The sequence below is a fragment of the Sphaerodactylus townsendi genome, linkage group LG12, assembly GCF_021028975.2.
Source record: "Sphaerodactylus townsendi isolate TG3544 linkage group LG12, MPM_Stown_v2.3, whole genome shotgun sequence".
In the NCBI taxonomy this organism is placed as follows: Eukaryota; Metazoa; Chordata; class Lepidosauria; order Squamata; family Sphaerodactylidae; genus Sphaerodactylus; species Sphaerodactylus townsendi.
In genome coordinates, this window is record NC_059436.1 from 2,466,882 (window position 1) to 2,488,404 (window position 21,523).

At 43.0% G+C, this 21,523-nt stretch overlaps 1 protein-coding gene across 2 annotated transcripts in view; it reads left to right on the plus strand.

The window, feature by feature from the left end:
* Positions 1-21,523, plus strand: part of DOCK5 (dedicator of cytokinesis 5) — a 133,156-nt gene that overhangs the window by 32,553 nt on the left and 79,080 nt on the right. The window contains exons 2-4 of one of the 2 annotated variants that reach the window (XM_048513582.1): positions 4,312-4,395; positions 15,223-15,263; positions 20,485-20,540. In XM_048513582.1, the coding sequence (XP_048369539.1) occupies positions 4,312-4,395; positions 15,223-15,263; positions 20,485-20,540 (181 nt within the window). The remainder of the gene's footprint in view (positions 1-4,311; positions 4,396-15,222; positions 15,264-20,484; positions 20,541-21,523) is intronic. The other variant, XM_048513580.1, reaches the window with a different exon arrangement.

The window sequence follows — 21,523 nt, forward strand, 5'->3', positions numbered from 1 at the left end:
GATATTTTTCAATGCTCCTTAAGGAGCGGGGAATTTGCACAACTAGCCATTTACACAGTGGCCGTTTTTCAGAATGGCCATAAACCCATCTCCAAGCTGTCTACTTATATGTATTTCTTGTCTTGCTGTTTAAAAAGAAGTTTGGAGTATATTGTTTCTGGGCAAACCACAGTCATTGTGTTTGTATTGGCTGTAAGCCAGGAAGCAATACACCACAATATATGTGGATATAATGAATTTCCTGGTTTGATTCTTAACAGGCTTGCAACTTCCGAAGAGCCATTTTTTAAAATACATATCCTATGAGCAGTACTGGGTATTTTGTTCGGCTTTGCAAATTTCTTTCTTGTTATTGTCGACTATCCATTAACAGAGCATCCTTTCTTTTAAAGGCGCTTCCTTGGTTATTGCTCATCTTGTAGGGTGGGACAATATTATCATCAATTTCAAATTTAATTTCAATTTAATTTCAATTTCAAATGTCATCAAATTATCAATATTTAAAGGGGGAACTGAGGTGTTCTTGTTGAAACCTTATTTGAGGATTGCAAGGGAAGGCTTAGAGAATGGATAAACGCAAACTTCCCTTTACATAAAAAATAGGAAACTGGTTCCCAGTATTAGAACTGAGAAGATGCTGGGAGATTCGTGACTGGAGCCTCCCTGCTCCAATTTGAAGCTGATATGAATGGATCTCCCAATATTTGATCTATTGTGATTCATATAACGCTAAGAAGAGTCTAACGGCTTCATATCAGTTAGAATCCTCTCCATCTTGTAAATGTAACTCAGGCCGTTTCTGCATGGGCGGAATATGGCGGCCTGGGGATGGCAAAAACGCTGTCCCCAGGCCGCCATTCGCACAGGGGGCGCAGCTGCTTCGCAGCCCCGGCGCCGAGCCGGCGTTTTCAGAGTGCGCTGGGAAGCGCACTTTTCTGAAAACGCCAGCTGGAAGCCGCTGCCGTGTGAACGGCAGCGGCTTCCCAGTGCTTCCCCCCCCCACTCCTTGCCTTCACTCACCTGCTCTCCGGCCCTCCGGCGCATCGACGGGGCCTGGGGACACGCCCCCCTGCTCTGCGACACGGAAGCAGGCGCGCAGGGCAGGGGAGGCCCCAGGCCCCGGCGACACGCCGGAGGGCCGGAGAGCCGGTGAGTCGACCGGGCGACGGCGCCCAGCAGCACCATCTTCCCGGTTCTTTCTGGGACCGTCCATGCGGACTGTCCCAGCGTCGTTGGGTCGGCGTCAGAAACGCCGACCCAAGCCCTTCCGCCTCCGTGCGGAAAGGGCCTTAGAGATGGAAATGCAGCTCTGCAAGTAACTGTAGTAACTAATTCCACCACAAAATGCCCTGTTCATAGAAATCTAGGAAAATCTCCCTGAGATGCTATACTCTGTCTCAGAAAAAATGTTAGTAGATTGTATATTCCTCGACCGCAGAACTCAACATGCTGGACCTTCTTTGTTGTAGAATGTTCCAGCTGGGTCCTAGTGCCTACCTAGCCCTGCTTCCCCAGTCCATTTGAAAGTTTGATAATAGACTGGTTGTTGTGGGTTTTCCGGACTGTGTGACCGTGATCTGGTAGATCTTGTTCCTAAAGTTTTGTCTGCATCTGTGGCTGGCATCTTCAGAGGTGTATCATAGAGAGAAGTCTGTTACACACTGTGTCCAGTGTGTAACAGTGTATAACAGACTTCTCTCTGTGATACACCTCTGAAGATGCCAGCCACAGATGCAGGCGAAACGTTAGGAACAAGATCTACCAGACTACGGCCACACAGCCCAGAAAACCCACAACAACCAGTTGAATCCGACTGTGAAAGCCTTTGACAATACTTTGATAATAGACTTTCAGTGAACTGTAAATGCTCTTGTATCAAAGTACCATGTTCAGTAATGCACAAAATAATGGTTTTGACAAAGGCGGCACGTAAAAATGAATGATAATTCTCGTATTCATTCAGGGCTATATTCTGATGTGGAATCAGACAGTTTTCTTGATCGTTGCACCTCAACTGATCATACTAACATCTTTATCTGAGACTGAGTATAGTTTACTATCTGCATGGGTTTTTAAAAATTGATAATTTATTATTTGCGTTATAAGCCACCTTAAGCAGGACTCTGGAGAGAAATAAATAATACTTTCTGTGGAGGAATATTTAATTATGGAACACCCTCCTGACAGGTATTTGGCTAGTACAGTGTGTCCTAAGTTTCTGTAGAAGAAATGGCCACACCAGTCACAGGAGGAAAAAAATTAGGCCAAGGCTGATGATGCAAACAAAGGAAAAATATAGTTTAGTACTCAGTTAAAATACTCAAAATTCCCTACATATTTCACCAAGAGGCTTCTTCAGGGATACCGGTTGGTCTTGCAGTGATTTTCCAAAAAGTGACAAAATCAGACAAAAAAATATTTTCTGTATGTAAACTTTTAGTTGATATAGTGGTTTTGGTTTTTAAAATGCCCTCTAGGTTTTAGTTGTGGTAGTTGTAGTTGTTTTATTTTATACATCTTTAAATCCCCCTTCTCTGGTTTTTAACATTTGGTCTCTATTTCTTTGGCAGTGGCAGTTAATTATATACAATTGTTGTGGTTTTATATATTGGATTGCCACTTTTATTCTGAAGCTTTTAAGAAATTTACAGTTAGCCGGCCACCTGGCCCTTGGATGGGACTGGAAGTGTGTCTTTGGGGAAAGAAGGATAGCAATGTTTAAATATTCAATCTTATGAACTCCTATCTGCGACCTAAAGTGATACGTCCAGGGCACATTGACCACTTCAATACTTAGGGTAGCCAACCTCCAGGTGGCACCAGGAGATTTCCTATTTACAGTCAATCTCCAGATAATCAAGCTCAGTTCCCCTGGAGAAAATAGCTGATGTGGAGGGTGGAGTTTATAACATTATATCCTGCTGAGGTCCATCTGCTTCCCCAAAAGCACCTCCCCAGGCTCTACCTCCAAAGCCTCCAGGTAGTTCCCAACCCAGATTTGGCAACACTATCAATCAGTGACGTAGCTAGGGAAAATGGAGCCCAGGATGGACTCCCAGTTTTCCACATCCCTATGGGCCCCCACGCCACCCACTGTGCCCCACCCCTGCGCCCCACTTACCTTGGCCACCTGCGGGGAGAGAAAAATGAAGGCCCTCTCTGGTTTGCTTCGACCTACCCTCAGGCAGCAGCCGAGTTGGCTGAGGCCTGCCTGGGCAGCACCTGGCTCTACTCCACACCACACCTGGCTGGCAGAAGTGTGGGAGATGATTTTCTGCCCCCCCCCACAGGGGCAAGGGCTGCCTGGAGCGGTTGTCCCTGGATGTCCCCATTACAGCTACGCCTATGCTATCAATACTGAGTCTCTGGCAGAAATGGAAATTATCCTTTCCCTTCTCTGATGAGCTCAGAAGAAAAGCATGAAGGTAGGCTAGTAACTATGCAGAGATAGGCTAGTAACTATGCAGAGATAGGCTAGTAACTATGCAGGTTTACTCTCTAAGCTTCATAACTGAATCCATCTCCTGCTTCCCATCTTTACAACTGCCTATTGTACGTTTTGAGCACCCTCTAAATTGAATGAATAAATAATGTCCATGAATAAATTCCCATTGAATAAATAAATAATTGGAAGGCAATGTCTTCAAATTAAGTCATGTTATAGATTGAATGGGAGCAAAGGTATAGCCAATCCTTTCCACAGTCTAACTCACTATTTTAAAAAAAAACTGTAGAAAGAAAATCAGAGAAACTTCAAAAAGGATGTGGACAGAATGGAGCTGGTACAGAGGAGAGCAGTGAGGGTGATCACGGGCCTGGAAGCCAAGCCCTGTGAGGAAAGGCTGAGGGACCTGGCAATGTTTAGTCTGGAGAAGAGGAGATTGAGGGGGTACATGATTGCTCTCTTTAAGTATTAGAAGGACTGTCACTTAAAGGAGGGCAGGGAGCTGTTCCTGTTGGCAGCAGAGAATAGGACTCATAATGATGGGTATAAATTATGGGGAGAAAGGTTCCAACTAGATATTAGGGTTATTATTTTTTTTACAGTAAGAGTTGTGCAATGGTAGAATCAGCTGCCTAGGGAGGTGGTGAGCTTCCCGCAACTGGCAGTCTTTAAGCAGCAGCTGGACTAACATTTGTCTGGAATCCTCTTGGCTGATCCAACACTGAGCAGGGGGTTGTACTAGACGGCCTGAATGGCCCCTTGCAACCCTATGATTCTACCTCCTTCGCCAAAACAGTCCTTCCTTTTCATCCTCCTTCTGTCCAGCCTCATTTGTTCACTCTCGGTTTCTTTCTTTTCCCCCCTAGCAATCTATAATTACGACGCTGTCCAGGATGTGGAACTATCCTTGCAGGTTGGCGATACCGTTCACATTCTGGAGATGCTTGAAGGTAAGTGGATGTACAGTGCCTACGGGGGATGGGAGGGTGTGCAATTGAAACTCTTGGCTCTTTTACTGCCTTTCAAAAAGTGGATCCAACTCACTAAGTGAGTATCATTTTAACATATTCTTATTCTCATAAATATACAAAAAATATTTAGCAAGTACACCGTCAGGTATGGCTATAAAACCTCTAGATTAGGTTTTTATTTCGGCAGTCCTTTGTCAAGCCAATAATTGTTGTACAAAGTATTCTTTTTCTTACTCCTCTAGGAGCACAACTGTTTTTTCTTACACTAAATAGTTTCCAAACTGAATTTCACAGCTCTCACATGAGATCCTGATATCCAGAGAGAAGGACTATTTAAAGAAGAGCCATTGAAGTGAAACTTGAAATTCAGTTTCAGAATATGAGAATTTATGAGAATAAGAATATGTTAAAATGATACTCACTTAGTGAGTTGGATACGCATGGGTGTAATATTTGTTACAGTACCTGTTGTACACCTGCCTTGATTATTATGGTGGTTTCAAAAAGTGGAGTCTGATCTGAAGCTTAGAATAGATATCCTAGAAAGAGCGGAGTAAGAAAGAAAGAAAAAAATCCTGAGGGAAAAAGCAAATGTTAACTTTTCTTAACAACCGGGATCCGGGTTTCCCAGACACAGCTCAATACCTGAAGCCAAACAGCTTCAGGGGATTAACACTGAAAACTCCTCTATGGCCATTTCTGGTCAGGAGTACAGTAAAAGTGGGGAGGCTGCAGCCCCTCCCCTGTACCATGGTTTCAATCTGAATGAGGCTGCTGTGGTGCTTTAAGTATTAATTTCCACAGCTGCCTTCTGAACTGAAGGAGAAACAAGCTAGGTCTGGGACTTGTTGAAGAAACAACATCTAGTTTGAACCTAAGTATTCATAAAAATGTATGCCAAAGAGAGAACAGGATCCAGAATAGGTTGATGCTTTAATACTGGACCAGCCAGACTTGTAAGATGTGTGCATGCAAGGATGTAAGAAGAGTAGTACCAGATTTGACCAGTGGTCCATCTTATCCGACATCCTATTTCTTGCACTGCCCAGAATAAGAAGTATGAAGTCAGTCATTTATTTGAAATATTTTTATGCCACCTTTCTGGGAAGCCCAGAATAAGAGTATGAAGTCAGTCATTTATTTGAAATATTTTTATGCCACCTTTCTACACAAATAAACATGAAAGCAGCCTTTTAAAAAGTATATATAAAATAAAATGTGCATATAAAATAATTCAGTAAAAACACACATAGCACAGTGAAGGAAGAGGACTTTATGCTTATTCTGTCTTGGTGTAACTTGCGAAGAATGCAATGCAAGCAGTAAGTAGCCTCTTGTAACAGGCTGTGAAATGGTAACGCTTCCAAATCATTCCGCGGTAGCTGAAAATGTTTCAGGTCAACTGCTTTGATTGGGAAGAGTGCTGAGACAAAGGGTCATAAGAGGAGAGGTGATGGGAAATTCAGGATTAGCTTCTGATGGTTTTAAAATGCTGTGATCAGCTGCATGGGGACCCAGTTCAGATGGACTCTGCATGGGGGCAGGGGACCCTCTCCCCCGGTTTGACTTGGCCACTGCAAACCTCTGCTTGCTCCCTTATTGTAATTGGGCATAAAAGAAGAAAAGGATGTGAGGAAGTATTGATCAGTAAAACTACTTACAGAGTTAATCTTCCCTTTCCCTCCCCCCACCCCATTGAGTGCCCTCTGATATTACCATTTGGAAAAAAAAAATCTGGGGAGGAACCTGTCACAGATCTCCCAGACTTTAGCATGTTTTGCCCCTTGGTGCATATGCTGGAAAAGAGAAGCTGTATGAGCTGGAGTCCTCTCCACCTTGTGAGCGTTAAGTCCTGGCAAGCATGTCATCCCAGCACAAAGCTCCCTTCTGGCACGTCCAGCTGCTTGCGAAGCACTTTGGTAAGGCTGGTTCCTTTTCACTTTGTTGACCTTGACACTGGAAACAGCTAGTCGGAGCCTACATGTCAAAAGAGATTATGTTGCTGACAGGGATATGTGCAGAGAAGTGGGGGAGTGTTTGCAAGAGAGAGTTTTTGATATGCAGAAGGGGCCAGAGTATTAGCTGACCTTGCAAGTGGGAGACAGGGAGACAAAGCAAAGGAAGCGTTTTATCTGAAAACCTGGATGTATCTTTCCCTTGCCTGAAATGGACCCTTTTGGAAATCCAACCAGCAAGCAAAGGCAATGGGAGAAAATGCTGTCAGTTTCAGGGGCACTGCCTTGTAGTGGATTATTTCTCCATTTGAGTTTCATACGAACATAAGAACAAGCCAGCTGGATCAGACCAAAGTCCATCTAGTCCAGCTCTCTGCTACTCGCAGTGGCCCACCAGGTGCCTTTGGGAGCTCACATGTAGGATGTGAACGCAATGGCCTTCTGCGGCTGTTGCTCCCGATCACCTGGTCTGTTAAGGCATTTGCAATCTGAGATCAAGGAGGATCAAGATTGGTAGCCGTAGATTGACTTCTCCTCCATAAATCTGTCCAAGCCCTTTTTAAAGCTATCCAGGTTAGTGGCCATCCCCACCTCCTGTGGCAGCATATTCCGAACACCAATCACACGTTGAGTGAAGAAGCAGTTTCATTTTTCTGTGTCCACAGCCGGCAGGATAATCCTAGAAGTACTATCATTTAGCGCTTTGGAGGAGTGTTTGTATGAAAAAGATGGTACTGTTAGCCCCATGTTGCATTTTTGGCCAACTAGCAAATTCATGGCAGAGACAATAATCAAACTGAGTGGGGAGAAATCACTTGTGAGACTTTGGTGATTTAAAAAAATCCTAGTTGTGCTTTCCTGTACCATTAACTTTGGTTTTAAAACTGTATTTCCTCGTTCTACCTTACTTAAAATTATGGAATCTGATCTTTAATAGCGCTCGATGACATTTCAAGATCATTTCAGCTGAGCTAGTGTACAAGCTTATGTGTTAAGCTGCTAAACTGAGCTCTGTTGCCTTTTCATGCAAGTTAACGGGATGCATTTCAGATTTTACTCTGACCTGGACAGCCTCATCTTGTCATATCTCAGAAGCTAAGCACAGTCAGCACAGGTTAGTACAGTGGTTCTCAACCTGGGGGGCTGGGACCCCTTTGGGGGTCGAATGACCCTTTCACAAGGGTCACCTAAGACTCTCTGCGTCAGTGTTCTCCATCTGCAAAATGGATAAATGTTAGGGTTGGGGGTCACCACAACATGAGGAACTGTATTAAAGGGTTGCGGCATTAGGAAGGTTGAGAACCACTGGGTTAGTACTTGGATGGGAGACCACCAAGGAATACCACGGTCACTATGTAAAGGAAGGCAATGGTAACCAACCTCTGTTAGTCCCTTGCCTTGAAAACCCTACTGGGTTGCCGTAAGTCAACTGTAACTTGATAGCACTTTACACGCGCGCACACACACACACATTCCAGTTTTCTCTGCTCAGCTCCTGTTGAACATACAATTCCCTGCATCTCAGTATTGTGTACTTGGGACTGGGAGTGGCTCTCCAGCATCTTAGGACTTTGTAGTCTGTTAACCAGGAATCTTATGGCTGGACTGAACTTGGGACCTTGCGCATGGAAAGCAGGTGCTCTCCCACAGACTTGTGACTTCTCTCCCTATTACTTACCCCAAATCTTCAGGGTAGCTTGAACTACACATTCAAATGCACAAATAGAACTAAGTTAGCATCCTCTTGATATCTGTCCTCTGGAAGAGAAACCAATTTCCTTTCTGCTCATACAAATTCATTTCTGTTGGGGTGATTTTAAAAAAAAAATCATACAGTCGGAACATTCAACTTTGTTTTGAAAACATGCTGAGTGCTTTTACCTGCTTTTTGACTAGTTGTTCAAAAAAGCCTGTTTTTCTCCCCCCACCCTCACCCCCCACCGCCATCTACTCTTGGGCTTTGGAATTTGAAGAGATTTTTTTTATATCTGATACTAGTTACTTGAAGACTGTGTGTGTTCTACAGTTGCTGTTCTGTCTCCTTGAAGTATTTCGTGAAGGACTGACTTGGCACAGTTTGTTCCTTGGCTTCTGAGGCTAACAGCCCAATTCAGAGCCCCTGGCCGCAGGAAGTGGCGCTGCTCCGGAGCTGCCCTGTTGCCTCCAGGAGGGGCATCGCAGGGAGGCAAAAATTTAAAAAGGGTGGCATAAGCACAAATCCCCTGTGCCAGTGTTCTGCTGGGCAAAAGCTGGGTGGAAGTCAACTAATGCTGGCTCTGCCCCGGTCTTCCCCCTGGAATGCCCCCACCATGCCAGCAGAGTCAGCAGGGGGGCAGGAGTGCTGATGCGCCAGTGTTATAGCAGACAAGGTGGCCAGAAAAAGGTTTTTCAATCTTATCAATGGCAGATTCCGCATGGGCCAAAAACAGCAGTGTGAAAACGGTGTGAAAACGGTGTAAAAGGGTGTAAAAGGGGGACAACACCAATTGGCACCATGGTGCCTTTCCAGTGTGTTTGCTGGTTTCTGCTGGTTTCTTTCATGAAGCAAAGAGCCAGCCCTGGTTTTTCCACAAGATCAGGAGGTGCTGGATCTGACCCTGGGAGGCATCACCTTTTTGTCTCCGTGGAGCCTCCGTTCAGAAACAGTTGCCTCCGTGATGAGATGATGCTTGCTTTGAATAGATACTTTTATGTTGTTCTTGGTCGCTATTGTGAAGGTGACCTTAAGGTTCCTTTAATATAAAGGAATAAAGAGGAGCCTGGCACCAGCCTGGAGGACAGCAGTGGGCCAGAAAGGGCTGAGGAGCTTGACAGAGGGCTTTTCTCAAAGCCACATCTTTTAAACAGTGTATTTTAAACAGGGGGTTTCTCTTTTTTTCTCCTTGTCCTAGGGCTGCTGATTGGTGGAAGCTGCTGAAGGGTGGGGCTTCTCACATTTGTAAATCTTTTCAGTTAGTGCTGAAGGGGTGGGGCTTCTCACATTTTTAAATCTTTTCAGTTAGTCTCTGGAACCAGCAGAGAAGAGGAGCAGTGGAGGACAGCAGTGGGCCAGAAAGGGCTGAGGAGCTTGACAGAGGGCTTTTCTCAAAGCCACATCTTTTAAACAGTGTATTTTAAACAGGGGGTTTCTCTTTTTTTCTCCTTGTCCTAGGGCTGCTGATTGGTGGAAGCTGCTGAAGGGTGGGGCTTCTCACATTTGTAAATCTTTTCAGTTAGTGCTGAAGGGGTGGGGCTTCTCACATTTTTAAATCTTTTCAGTTAGTGCTGAAGGGGTGGGGCTTCTCACATTTTTAAATCTTTTCAGTTAGTGCTGAAGGGGTGGGGCTTCTCACATTTTTAAATCTTCTCACATTTGTAATGGCGCGCGCAGGTGTTTTACTAAATAAAAACATATTTTAAGGGATAGTAGAAGGTATAGAAACCTTAAGGTATAGAAACCTTAAGAGGGAGGCACTAATTAAAATTAGCATTTGAATATCTAAACAAAATTAGATATGAAGACAGGAAGCCAGCAGGGGGATGGGGGCTTTCCAGTGTTTTGCACTGAGTGTCACATGTATGACTATCTGCCACTAGGGCAGAAGTCGTGGGTGTGCCCTCGCTGCAATGAGTTCCTGGCACTCAAGGAACATGTGCGTTCTCTTGAAGCCAAGGTGGCAGACCTGGAGAAGCTGAGAGAGGCAGAGAGGGCAGCAAACGAGGCTTTCGGGGACCTAGCAGCCGGGTCCCACTCCCAAGGTGACATCTCTTCAGATGTCATGGAGAATGAGAGTCTGGGTGACGGAGGGTGCCAGTCTGAGGTGGTGGAAGATGCTCCCTTAGATGGGACCCCTTCCTTAGCTGGTGGTCAGATATCCTCTCGCACTGAGGATACCCCTCGGGGAGGTGGGGGGCTCCTTGTAGTGGGTGATTCGATCATTAGGAATATAGAGAGTTGGGTTTGTGACAGGCGTGATGACCGCATGGTGACTTGCCTGCCTGAGTGCGAAGGTTGCTGGATGTCACGCCGTCTAGATAGGCTGTTAGACAGTGCACAGGGTGGAGTCAGCAGTTGATGAGTCCCACATTGGTACCAATGACATTGGGAAATGTAGCAGGGAGGTTCTGGAAGCGAAATTTAGGCTGCTAGGAAAAAGGTTAAAATCCAGGACCCCCAAGGTGGCATTCTCAAATGCTACCTGTTCCACGCCTTGAGGAGAGCTAGGCAAGCGGAGATACAGGGTCTCAATCGTGGATGAGAGAAGGTGGTGTAAGGCAGAGGGTTTCCAGCTTTGTCAGGAACTGGGGAACCTTTTGGGATAAGGCAGGCCTGTACAAAGGGGCCGGGCTTCATCTTAACCAAAGAGGAACCATGCTGCTGGCGGTCAACGTTAAAAAAGGTGGCAGAACAGCTTTTAAATTGATCTTTGGGGAAAAGCCGACAGGAGCTGAGGTGACTTCAGTTCAGAATACAGAGACCATGGGGATGCAGACAGAGAGGGAGGTTTTTCTAAATCAACCTCATACAAGCGAGGAGCATAGCATTGTGATAAGTGATAGTGTCTACAAAAGGCTAGAGGGCAAAACACATAAATCCCAGGTTAAGGACAGAGACAGAGTATACAAGTGTCTCTCTATGCTAATGAGTTAGAAGCATTAGACCTAAAATGGGGGAGCTGGAGTACAGAGTTTTGAAGGAGGACATTGATATAGTGGGCATCACAGAGACATGGTGGAATGAGGAGAACCAGTGGGATGCTGTTATCCCAGGTTACAGGGTCTACAGGAAGGATAGGACAGGGCGTATTGGGGGTGGGGTGGCCCTCTACATCAAAGGGAGCATAGTGTCACAGAAAATAGACAATGCAGGGGGGGCTGATTCCTCTACAGAAGCACTGTGGATATCAATACCAGGGGTGAAGTAAAGTTTAACATTAGGAATATATTATCGACCCCCTGACCAAAGTGCACAAGAGCATTCTGAGATGGAAAAAGAAATTAGATAGGCCAATAAAATCAAAATGTACCGTGGTAATGGGCGATTTTAACTATCCCCACATAAACTGGAAAAATGCATGTTCAGGTCATAGTAAGGAGAGAACATTCCTGGATATGCTAAATGACTGTGGCTTAGAGCAGATGGTTGTAGAACCAACCAGGGAAGAGGTGATCCTAGATCTAATTCTATGTGGGACCCAGGACCTGGTGCGGGAAGTCAGTGTTGTTGAGCCGATAGGGAACAGCGACCACAATGCTGTCAGATTCAGTATCTCTGCATGCGAACAAGTGACAACTACTAATGTAGTTACATTTGCCTTCAGAAAGGGAAATTTCTCTCAAAGATGAAGGGGGGGATAGTCATGGGGAAGCTGAAAGGGAGAAAATCAAGAGAGTCAAAATGTCCAAGGTGCTTGGAGGTTATTTAAAAACACAGTCCTAAAAGCTCAGCTGGAATGTGTTCCTTGGAGGTTAGGAAAGGCAGCCCAGTCCAAAAGAAAGCCACCATGGTTAACAAAGGGAGGGTGAGGTAATTATTAGGAAAAAAAAAGATGTCTTTTAGAAAATGGAAGTCCAACTTAACTGATGAAGAATACCAGAGAGAACACAAATGGTGGCAAAAGAGAAGCAAGTTAGCTGTAAGGGAGGCAAAAAAAGGATTATGAGGAGCTGGCATGGCTGCGAACATCAAGACTAGCAACAAACAGTTCTTCAAGTACATCAAAAGCAGGGAAGCCAGCTAGGAAGCCGGTGGAGGTCCGTTAGGCGATGAAGGAACAAAAGGTGTGCTAAAAAAGGTGACAGGGAGATTGCAGAGAAGCTGAATGAATTCTTTGCATCTGTCTTCACCCAAGAGGAGGTGAGGAAAATTCCTGCACCTGAACCAAGCTTCTTAGGAGGTGAATCCGAGGAACTAAGCGAAGTTAGTGGTAGACAAAGGGAAGAAGTTCTGGCAGCCATTGATAAACTAAATGCTACCAAATCCCCTGGCCCAGATTGCATTCATCCAAGAGTTCTTAAAGAGCTCAAGCATGAAATTGCTGATGTTCTCACATTAATATGCAACTTATCCCTGAAATCCAGGCTCCATCCCTGAAGACTGGAAGATGGCCAATGTCACACCAATCTTTAAGAAAGGGTCTAGGGGGACCGGAAATTACAGAGCCAGTCAGTTTGACATCTGTTTCCTGGTAAATTAGTAGAATCTATCATTAAAGATAAAATTATTAAACATGTAGAAAAGCAAGACCTGCTGAGGAAGAGTCAGCATGGCTTTTGTAGAGGCAAGTCCTGTCTTACAAACTTACTAGAGTTCTTTGGGGGTGTAAACAGACATGTGGATAAGGGGGAACCAGTGGACATTGTCTACTTGGATTTCCAAAAGGCTTTTGACAAAGTTCCTCACCAGAGACTGTTGAGAAAACTCAGCAATGAAGGAATAAGAGGGGAAGTCCTCCTATGGATTAAAAACTGGTTGAGGAACAGGAAACAAAGGGTGGGTATAAATGGGAAGTTCTCACAATGGAGAGATGCTTCAGAGTGGTGTCCCCAAGGATCCGTTTTGGGGCCAGAGCTTTTTAACTTATTCATAAATGACCTGGAAGTAGGGGTGGGTAGTGTGGTGGCCAAGTTTGCAGATGAGACCAAATTGTGTACGGTGGTGAGAACCACAAAGGATTCTTGAAGAGCTCCAAAGCGGACCTTGATAAATTAGGTGAGTGGGCTAAGAAATGGCAAATGCAGTTCAATGTAGGCGAAGGAAATGTAAGAAGTGATGCCGCATTAGGGCAAAAAAATCCAAACTTCACATACTGCAGCTACAGGGGTCAGTGCTATCAGTCACAGACCAGGGAAGAGGGATTTAGGCGTCTTAGTTGATAGTTCCATGGGAATGTCAACTCAATGCATGGCAGCTGTGAAAAAGGCAAACTCTATGCTGGGGATCATTAGGAAAGGAATTGAGAATAAAACTGCAAGATTGTCATGCCCTTATATAAAGCCGTGGATGCGACCGCACTTGGAGTACTGTGTTCAGTTCACAGGTCGCCACATCTCAAAAAAGGATATCGAAGAGATAGAAAAAGTGCAGAGAAGGGCAACGAGGATGATTGAAGGATTGGAGCACCTTCCTTATGAGGAGAGGCTGCAGCGTTTGGGACTCTTTAGTTTGGAGAGGAGGCGTCTGAGGGGGGATATGATTGAAGTCTATAAAATTATGCATGGGGTAGAAAATGTTGACAGAGAGAAATTTTTCTCTCTTTCTCACAATACTAGAACCAGGGGGCATTCATTGAAAATGCTGGGGGGAAGAATTAGGACTAATAAAAGGACACACTTCTTCACGCAACGTGTGATTGGTGTTTGGAATATGCTGCCACAGGAGGTGGTGATGGCCACTAACCTGGATAGCTTTAAAAAGGGCTTGGACAGATTTATGGAGGAGAAGTCAATCTATGGCTACCAATCTTGATCCTCCTTGATCTCAGATTGCTAATGCCTTAGCAGACCAGGTGCTCAGGAGCAGCAGCAGCAGAAGGCCATTGCTTTCACATCCTGCATGTGAGCTCCCAAAGGCACCTGGTGGGCCACTGCGAGTAGCAGAATGCTGGACTAGATGGACTCTGGTCTGATCCAGCAGGCTAGTTCTTATGTTCTTATGTTCTTATGTGAGCTGGGAGCCCTTTTCTATTTGCAGAGCTGTGATTTTCATTCCCTCTGCAAGTACCACCATCAGACTGAATTGGCACTGAAAATGTTTGCATTCTCTGCCACAGTAATAATCAATCGCCATCAAGAGAAAACAAATCCTTCTTCTTGAATGATGTTATAAAAATCTGCTGCTAGATTTGGGGAACAGGAGCTATGCAGACGATTGAAGCCTCACCATTCTGGCTTCTGAGGCCATGAGTTGTGGCTTGTTTCTTTTTTAAATTCATGTTATGGCTTCCCAGTAGTCCAGAACCCATTTCTCTGGAGACCCTGTAGATGACAGGGTCTATTCCTGGGATTTCTTTGATCATATGAATGACTTGAGATGAACACATTTTTAATGACACCTTACCATATTGACTGGATATTTTTAGTCTGCATTATCCCCTGCCATAGGCATTCTAGGCAAATTTTTAAATTGAATTTTACTTCTGTTCCCTTTCAACTGCTCCTTTGATGATTGACCTTTTTTTAAAAAAATACTTTTTATTAGGTTAAAATAATTGAACAACATTACAGGAGGGTATATCGAAAGAAAAAAAATCAACATATTTCTTATTTCTCCTTATACATTCTTTCTTATCTCCCAAATTAGTTAAAATTAAAATAACTTTATACGTGTCTCTAACTGAGACTCTCCATAGTCCTTTCTTTTTTCTTTTATTTAAAAGCCGATGATTGTGACATTTAATATTGATTATGGCAAACAATAGTTTTTTTGTAGCAGTAGAGATTTCTGCATACACTCTAAAACCTTTCCATGAGTTTTGTTTTAAATGATAATTGCATGATGGTTTGTTTGAAACAACAAGTGTCTTTTCGACTATTTTTCTGTTTAGGAGCAAGCCAACATCGAACACTATTTTTTCTGGCCTTCTGTGTGAGCTTGAAGAGATACTTACCTTTTGAAATCAATGGATTATTTTGTGAATTATCCTGAAATCCAGTATAAATAAATACACCAATAGTTATCAGTGATGGTTTAATTTAGTAGAGCAACCTTTGGTCCTTTTAACTAACGTAAATCTGATTTCAACAATTTCTGATCAGCAGTCAGTCGATGCTGATTTCCCACCAAAATGGGGTCTTTGTTTTGGATGTACAAAATTTCATAACCTGACTTCTGACTAAGAAGAGTCATGCATTATGTCCCCTTCCTTTATAGGTTGGTACAGAGGATATACTCTTCGAAATAAGACCCAAAAGGTACTGTATTGCATGTGCTTATATTAAACCTTATCTTCTTGACCTAACAGTTGCCTTGTGATTTTCACCAGTATTTTCTGGCTCATCTCTATTGCACTATAATCCTCTTTCCTCAGTGTTACTGGCTTTTTAAAAATATGTATTTACTGGATGGTGCAGATTCTGCAGATTTGTAATTACGCTTCAGAACTATGAATTGGATAGGTGAAGCAGTGAATGCAGTAAGAATTTCAGGTGGTTGTAACAGCAGTATTTTTGTTGTGAAAAAGGCAAACTTCTAGCCCCTATGACTTCCAGCAAAAAAGGAAATAAAACAAGATTTTAATTGGTTAGTGGGTAGACTCTCAGTCTCCTGCATAGCTTGTTAGACTGGTTCCAGATAAACAGACTTTATTTTGTTTCATTTATTTTACATAATTTATTCCGCAGAACAAATTCAATATACAATGGAAACGATAGCCTAAAATACTTGGATTAAGCAGTGAAATACTTTGCTGCTAAATTGTGAAAGAGGCATAGATAAGCGGTGATTGTATTCGAGCCTGATTCTGTAAGAACTTTGCTTAAAGACAAGAGTCAGTGGCCAGACCTCTCTAGGGGTGTGGTTATGTTACAAAGCATTCATTATTTTGTTCCTTGGCTGCAGTGGCATTGTCTTATTAAGTTGAAGCCTGATCCAGCAACAATAGTGTCTTGTATGTCATTATTTTAGGAAGGCTTTTATATGATAGTAGTTTTTGGTTCATGTCAGCAACATATCCTTGCAGCAGAAATAATAGAATTCTGGTAGACTAATGGTGTGTGCCCATAATTTAACTGAAGATATGATTAATTGCTGACTATAGCATGCTTTGTGTGAGGTGAGATTTCAGCTGGTGTAGAAGCTCCTTTTCATGCAAAATGCTGCGGCACAGGTGCTGACTGGGTGCATGTTCAACCAGCGCTCCACCATCTGCATTGGCTCCAGGTGGTGCTGACTGGCAAGCACATATCCAGCCACTACTCTGTCAGCTTCATTGGCTCTAGGTGGAGTACCCAATCAGATTCAGGGTTTTGGTGCTCACCATCAAAGCCCCTAACGGCCTGGTGCCTTTGTACCTGTGGGACTGCCTTTCCGGATATGCTCCCTAAAGGGCTTTATGCTCAGTAAATAATAACATACTGGTGATCCCTGGTCCAAAAGCAGACTGGGTGTCCTTGACTAAAGCCAGGGCTTTCTCAGCCCTATTGAATGCTCTGTTGAAGGAGACCAGGGCGCTGTTGGACTTGTTACAGGAAGACAGAGCAATTCTACCAGGCCTGTGGTTGAAGACAGTAACAGTATTATATCTATTTGGCCTCCCCTTTTCTTTTCCTTCCTTCCTTCCTTCCCTCCTTCCTTCCTTCCTTCCTTCCTTCCTTCCTTCCTTCCTTCCTTCCTTCCTTCCTTCCTTCCTTCCTTCCTTCCTTCCTTCCTTCCTTCCTTCCTTCCTCCCTCCCTCCCTCCCTTTCTCCCTCCCCTTTCCTTTCCTTTCTCCCTCCCCTTTCCTTTCCTTTCCCCCTTCCCTTCCCTGTCTTTTCCCCAAGCCAGTATGAATAGAGTAGTGGTATGGTCTTATCATCTCTCTCCTTAAAATTCTTTGTGGGTGATATGAATCTTTATACAATTTTAATGTAATTATTATGTTTTTATGTTGTATTATGCCATAAGCCCACATGGGGAAAGGCAGAGGCGTGGACAAAATCTGAGTTTTGCACCCCCCACCCCATATGGGCGGCCAGCTTTCCCCACCACGACCAAACAACATTTTTTGCACCAGGTCATCTCAAAGTCATAATCACATTATAGAACAAATCTGAACACACCCAGGGCTCCCTAGTTTAAACAACATTGAAAGTGATGCTATTTTTGAAGGGGGGGGGGGATCCACCCTGAAAAAGCATCACTATTAATGTTGTTTAAACTAGAGAGCCCAGATTGTCCTTTTAAATCCACCTTAAAGAAAGACCCAAAATTGTAACAAAAATAAATTAAATAAAAATAATAAATTAGGGTTAGGGTTAAGGCAAGGGTAGAAGCTAAGGCTTGCCTTAGTGTTACTTTGAGTTCTAGGGCGCAGTCTGAGAATAGGGCTATGGTCAGTTTTAGGTTTTGGGTTTTATATTACAATTTTGGGAATAATTTATGACTGAAAAAATTAAATAAAAATACTAATTTAGGGTTAGGGTTAAGGCAAGGGCAGGGTCTCAGGTTTTCCTTAGTATTATGTTGAGTTCAAGGGCGCAGTCCGAGAATATGGAACCTCAAAATGGTAGCCCCATCTACTATTAGCTCCCATTGGAAACAGTGGCGGATGGGGACACCCCTTTTGAGAGTCCATAACTTTTAACCCCTGAACCAACCTTCACCAAACCTGGGTCGTGTCAGCAGGAGGCTCTCCAGATGAAACCACCCAGGTTTAGTGAAGTTTGGTTCACGGGGTCCAATGTTATGGACCCTCAAAAGGGTAGCCCCATCTACCATTAGCTCCCATTGGAAACAATGGGGGACGTTTCACCCCTTTGGGGGTCCATAACTTTGGACCCCCTGAACCAAACTTCACCAAACTTGGCTGGTATCATCAGGAGTGTCTCCTGACAGTATCCTGAAATGTTGGTGCTGGTAGCCTACAAATTGTGCCCCCTACTGGCCAACAAAGTAAAAAAACTAAAATACTCCCCAAATTAGAAATGAGCCCAAATTTTTCTGCGCCCCCAATGGTGGGTGCCCGGGACATTACACTTCTGGGGAAAGGCTTCTTATAAATTTGATGGTGATGGTGATGGTGATGATGATGATCGGTCTCATTAGTTGTGTCTCAGACTTCAGAGATCCAGTAAAATCCGCTGGCTGAGTTTATTTAACAAATGTGTAATTTTCAAAACAAGACTACTTGCTGGTGGTAGCCGAAAACAGAAATGAGTGTGCTATCAGTTGTGTTGCCTTGTCAAGGTGACCACCTCTTACAAACTGAAACTTTGTGAAGGAGCGCTTTCTTTCTTTGTGACAGCTTGTCTTCTTGAAACTTGCCTTTTGAACCTGAAATTTTATTTGTATAGCTCTTTAAAATTGCCTAGGTGTGTTGCAAAGAATGGATTTGCAAAGTAAACAGATGGATTCAAGGCTGTGTAACTTAGGTGAACTGGAATTCAGGCTTGTGTGGTTTAAAATCAGGGTTTTTTTTTGTTGAACTCGGATTAAGCACAACTCCAGTTATTTTTCTTGCTCAAGCCTTTTGTTGGTATTGTAATAGATTTTTAGCAGTGGCCAAAAAATAGTGGCTTGGAGAGGGGCATGAGGATTGGCTACTAATTTGTTTACTTTAAATGGTCCCTTGGATTCCCTTGAGCAATGGGCCATAGCCTCTAAGGTTTACTATCTTGGAATGTACCCATAGTTTTGAAGTGAGATAATCAATATGTTCAGCTGTTTGGGAGCACTTGTCTATTGATGTTCTGAGCAAAATGCCACTTGGTCTCCCTAGATCTATGAAAGTGATGGTAAGCAAGCTAAATAACTTGATAGAAGCTGGAGTCCCAGTAGGATTTAATGGTTTTACACTCTTTACATCTTCAATTCACAAATCGGTTGTCTTACTGGAAAGCACTTTCGGCAGGGAGTTCTTTTTGAATGCTGTCAGCACCTGAGCCACTAATGGACAGCCAGCAATTAGTCTAACCACATCAAATGTTTTAACAGTCCAGGATTTTAAATGTTTCCCAGCCATATGTGGCCAAAATCCTAAACCAGAATTTCTGGGATTGCTTGACAATATCAAACACCCTTCCTTCAAAATATAACTTAGTGCTCACAGTTGTATGATGAAGGCTGTTGTAGACTTACCCACTTTTTTCAGCCTGAGTCTTATTTATTTAGAAAATATACATGCTTTCTCTTCAAAAACCTGATGGAGGCAGCTTGGCCTGCTTGAAGCTGCATAGTTTGTAAGAATAGTTCCTTGAGATTTCATTTAATAGACAGAAGAGTTTAAAATGTCATTTCCCTCATCTGCAATCTGAAATGGTACTGTCTATTCTACCACTTTAACGTTATACTACCTCATTCTATCCCATGCATAGATTCTGCCCAGGTGTCATTTTTTTCCTGAACGAGCTTTAAAACAAAAACAAAAAAAAGGGAAGTATTGCTTTGGCAGAAATTCAAATACTGTTCATTTCCTGATGACTTTGGGAATGAAAGTAAAATGTATTGGTCGTCCTACAATCTGAAAAAACAAAAGGAGCAGCTCAGCAGCAGACTAGGGAGGGGGTTGTGTGGGGAAGAGACTGAGGGAAGATTCCTGACAATGCGGTTAAATTCTGCAGAGGCTGTTTCTGAAGGCAAAGGCAGATTTAACTTGCTTTCTTCTATCTCTATTAAACGCATAAGAGTGCTCCCTGCTTTGACTTGGCCAGTCTAGCCATGTGGATCCATGCCGAGGTGACTTCAAGGCTAGGTTATTGTATTTTTTTTCATGGTTCTGCCCTTGAAGTCAACTCGAAGGCTACACTTGATACAGAAAGCTTCAGTTACTGTCAGGAATGACCCATTCTGTGGTCATTCCATTGATTACCTGTCAGTCATTTGGTTGAAATCAAGGTACTTATCACACACAAATCCCTATATAGTCTTAGAAGCTCATGCCTATGCTATTTGATTGCATTGTTTTTACTATTTAATCTGGTTTGAGTCCATTGTAAAAGATGAGCTACAAATAATGTAAATTAATTAATTAAAATAAAATAACAGAATATAACTATGTATCATTAGTTGGCTAACCATGTATCCCTTTCAAGAGGTAGGGCACAGTGTTGCAAGACCAAATTAGAGAATCATGGTACCCTTATGGCCCTAATTCATAATCTACTAAAGTGCAATATGTTATTTTAATAAAGTGCTAAGTTCACTTTTCAGTTAGCAGTTTATTAAAAAAAACACTTTGCACTTTACTTGAGTAGTTTATGAATTAGGGTTGTAAGGGTATGCCGATTCTCTGATTTGGTCTAACTGTGTAACTATAACAATAGATAATCATTATATTGAATTTTTTAAATGAAGTTTTTTATTTAAATGAAATCCAACCTAAAGGAACTAAGGATGTAAAAATGACCATACATAATTTACAAGGACTTTTGATAATTTAAACGAAATTGCCCTTTTTAAATTGTCCTTTTCAAAAGTAATACTTTGTTTTGCTTCCAGGGCATTTTCCCATCTACGTATATTCATCTAAAAGATGCAACTGTTCAAGATGGCGGGTAGGTTGGCAAGACTTTTTATTTTTAATGTTTATTAATGAGACTTGGAGATAGGATAATGCCCTAAAACAAGAAGAGAGTCTCATAGTTTGGTGGTAATTACAAGTTTGTTTGCTAGAAGCCATTTTTGGTGGGCTTGTTGCTTTGTAGCAGCCATCGTGGTCAGTATCATAGAACACCTGCAACAGCCCAACTTGGGAGCCCACTGGCAACCCTTCAGACTCCCTGACCCCAAAGCTTCTCTTCTTTGATCTTATTGGCTTGGGACCCATTGAAAAGGTCCCCCGATAAAAGGGTTTTCCTGAGCGGAGTGTGATTTTCTCACCTCTCTCTTCCCTGGTTTCAGACGTTTTATAGGATTGGGTGATGCTGCTCTCACTCAATTACCCCTTTTAATTCTCACAAACTAGACTGCCATCTTCATCACACTGGACCCACTTTAATTTAACTCCCCTTTGGTAACCAAGGCTGACTAACGTGAGCTCTTGACACCATTAATCTTAGGTTTCAGCAGAACTGATGGGGCACAGAGGGACTCCTGAGGACATGGAGTTTAAAATAAAATTAAGAATAACAAACTTTGTTTTAAGATGTCTGCAGAATACAGAATAAATCTAACCTTTCTTAATACTTTCACTGATATCTCCCTTTCCTATCTACCTAACTTTATGAAAACCCTTCCTATTTAACATAGCTCCTCCTGAAAAGTTGTGGCACAAACTCTTTCTTTCTCAGCCTCTCTTCAATATATATGTTGCCCCCTTAATCACATCCTCACATGCGGTCAGAAGTCTCAGCGTGCTCTCTCTCTCTCTCCATCACTTGAAGTCATTCCGCTTCATACAGTACTTTCCCCCCTCCCAGCCAACATTCTAACCTTTTCTAACCTTTTAAACCACCTGTCAAGAAGTGTGTACATAATTACAGTCTTTATGACATTATCTACCAATCCTGTATGAATTACGTCAAAGACTGTAATGCTG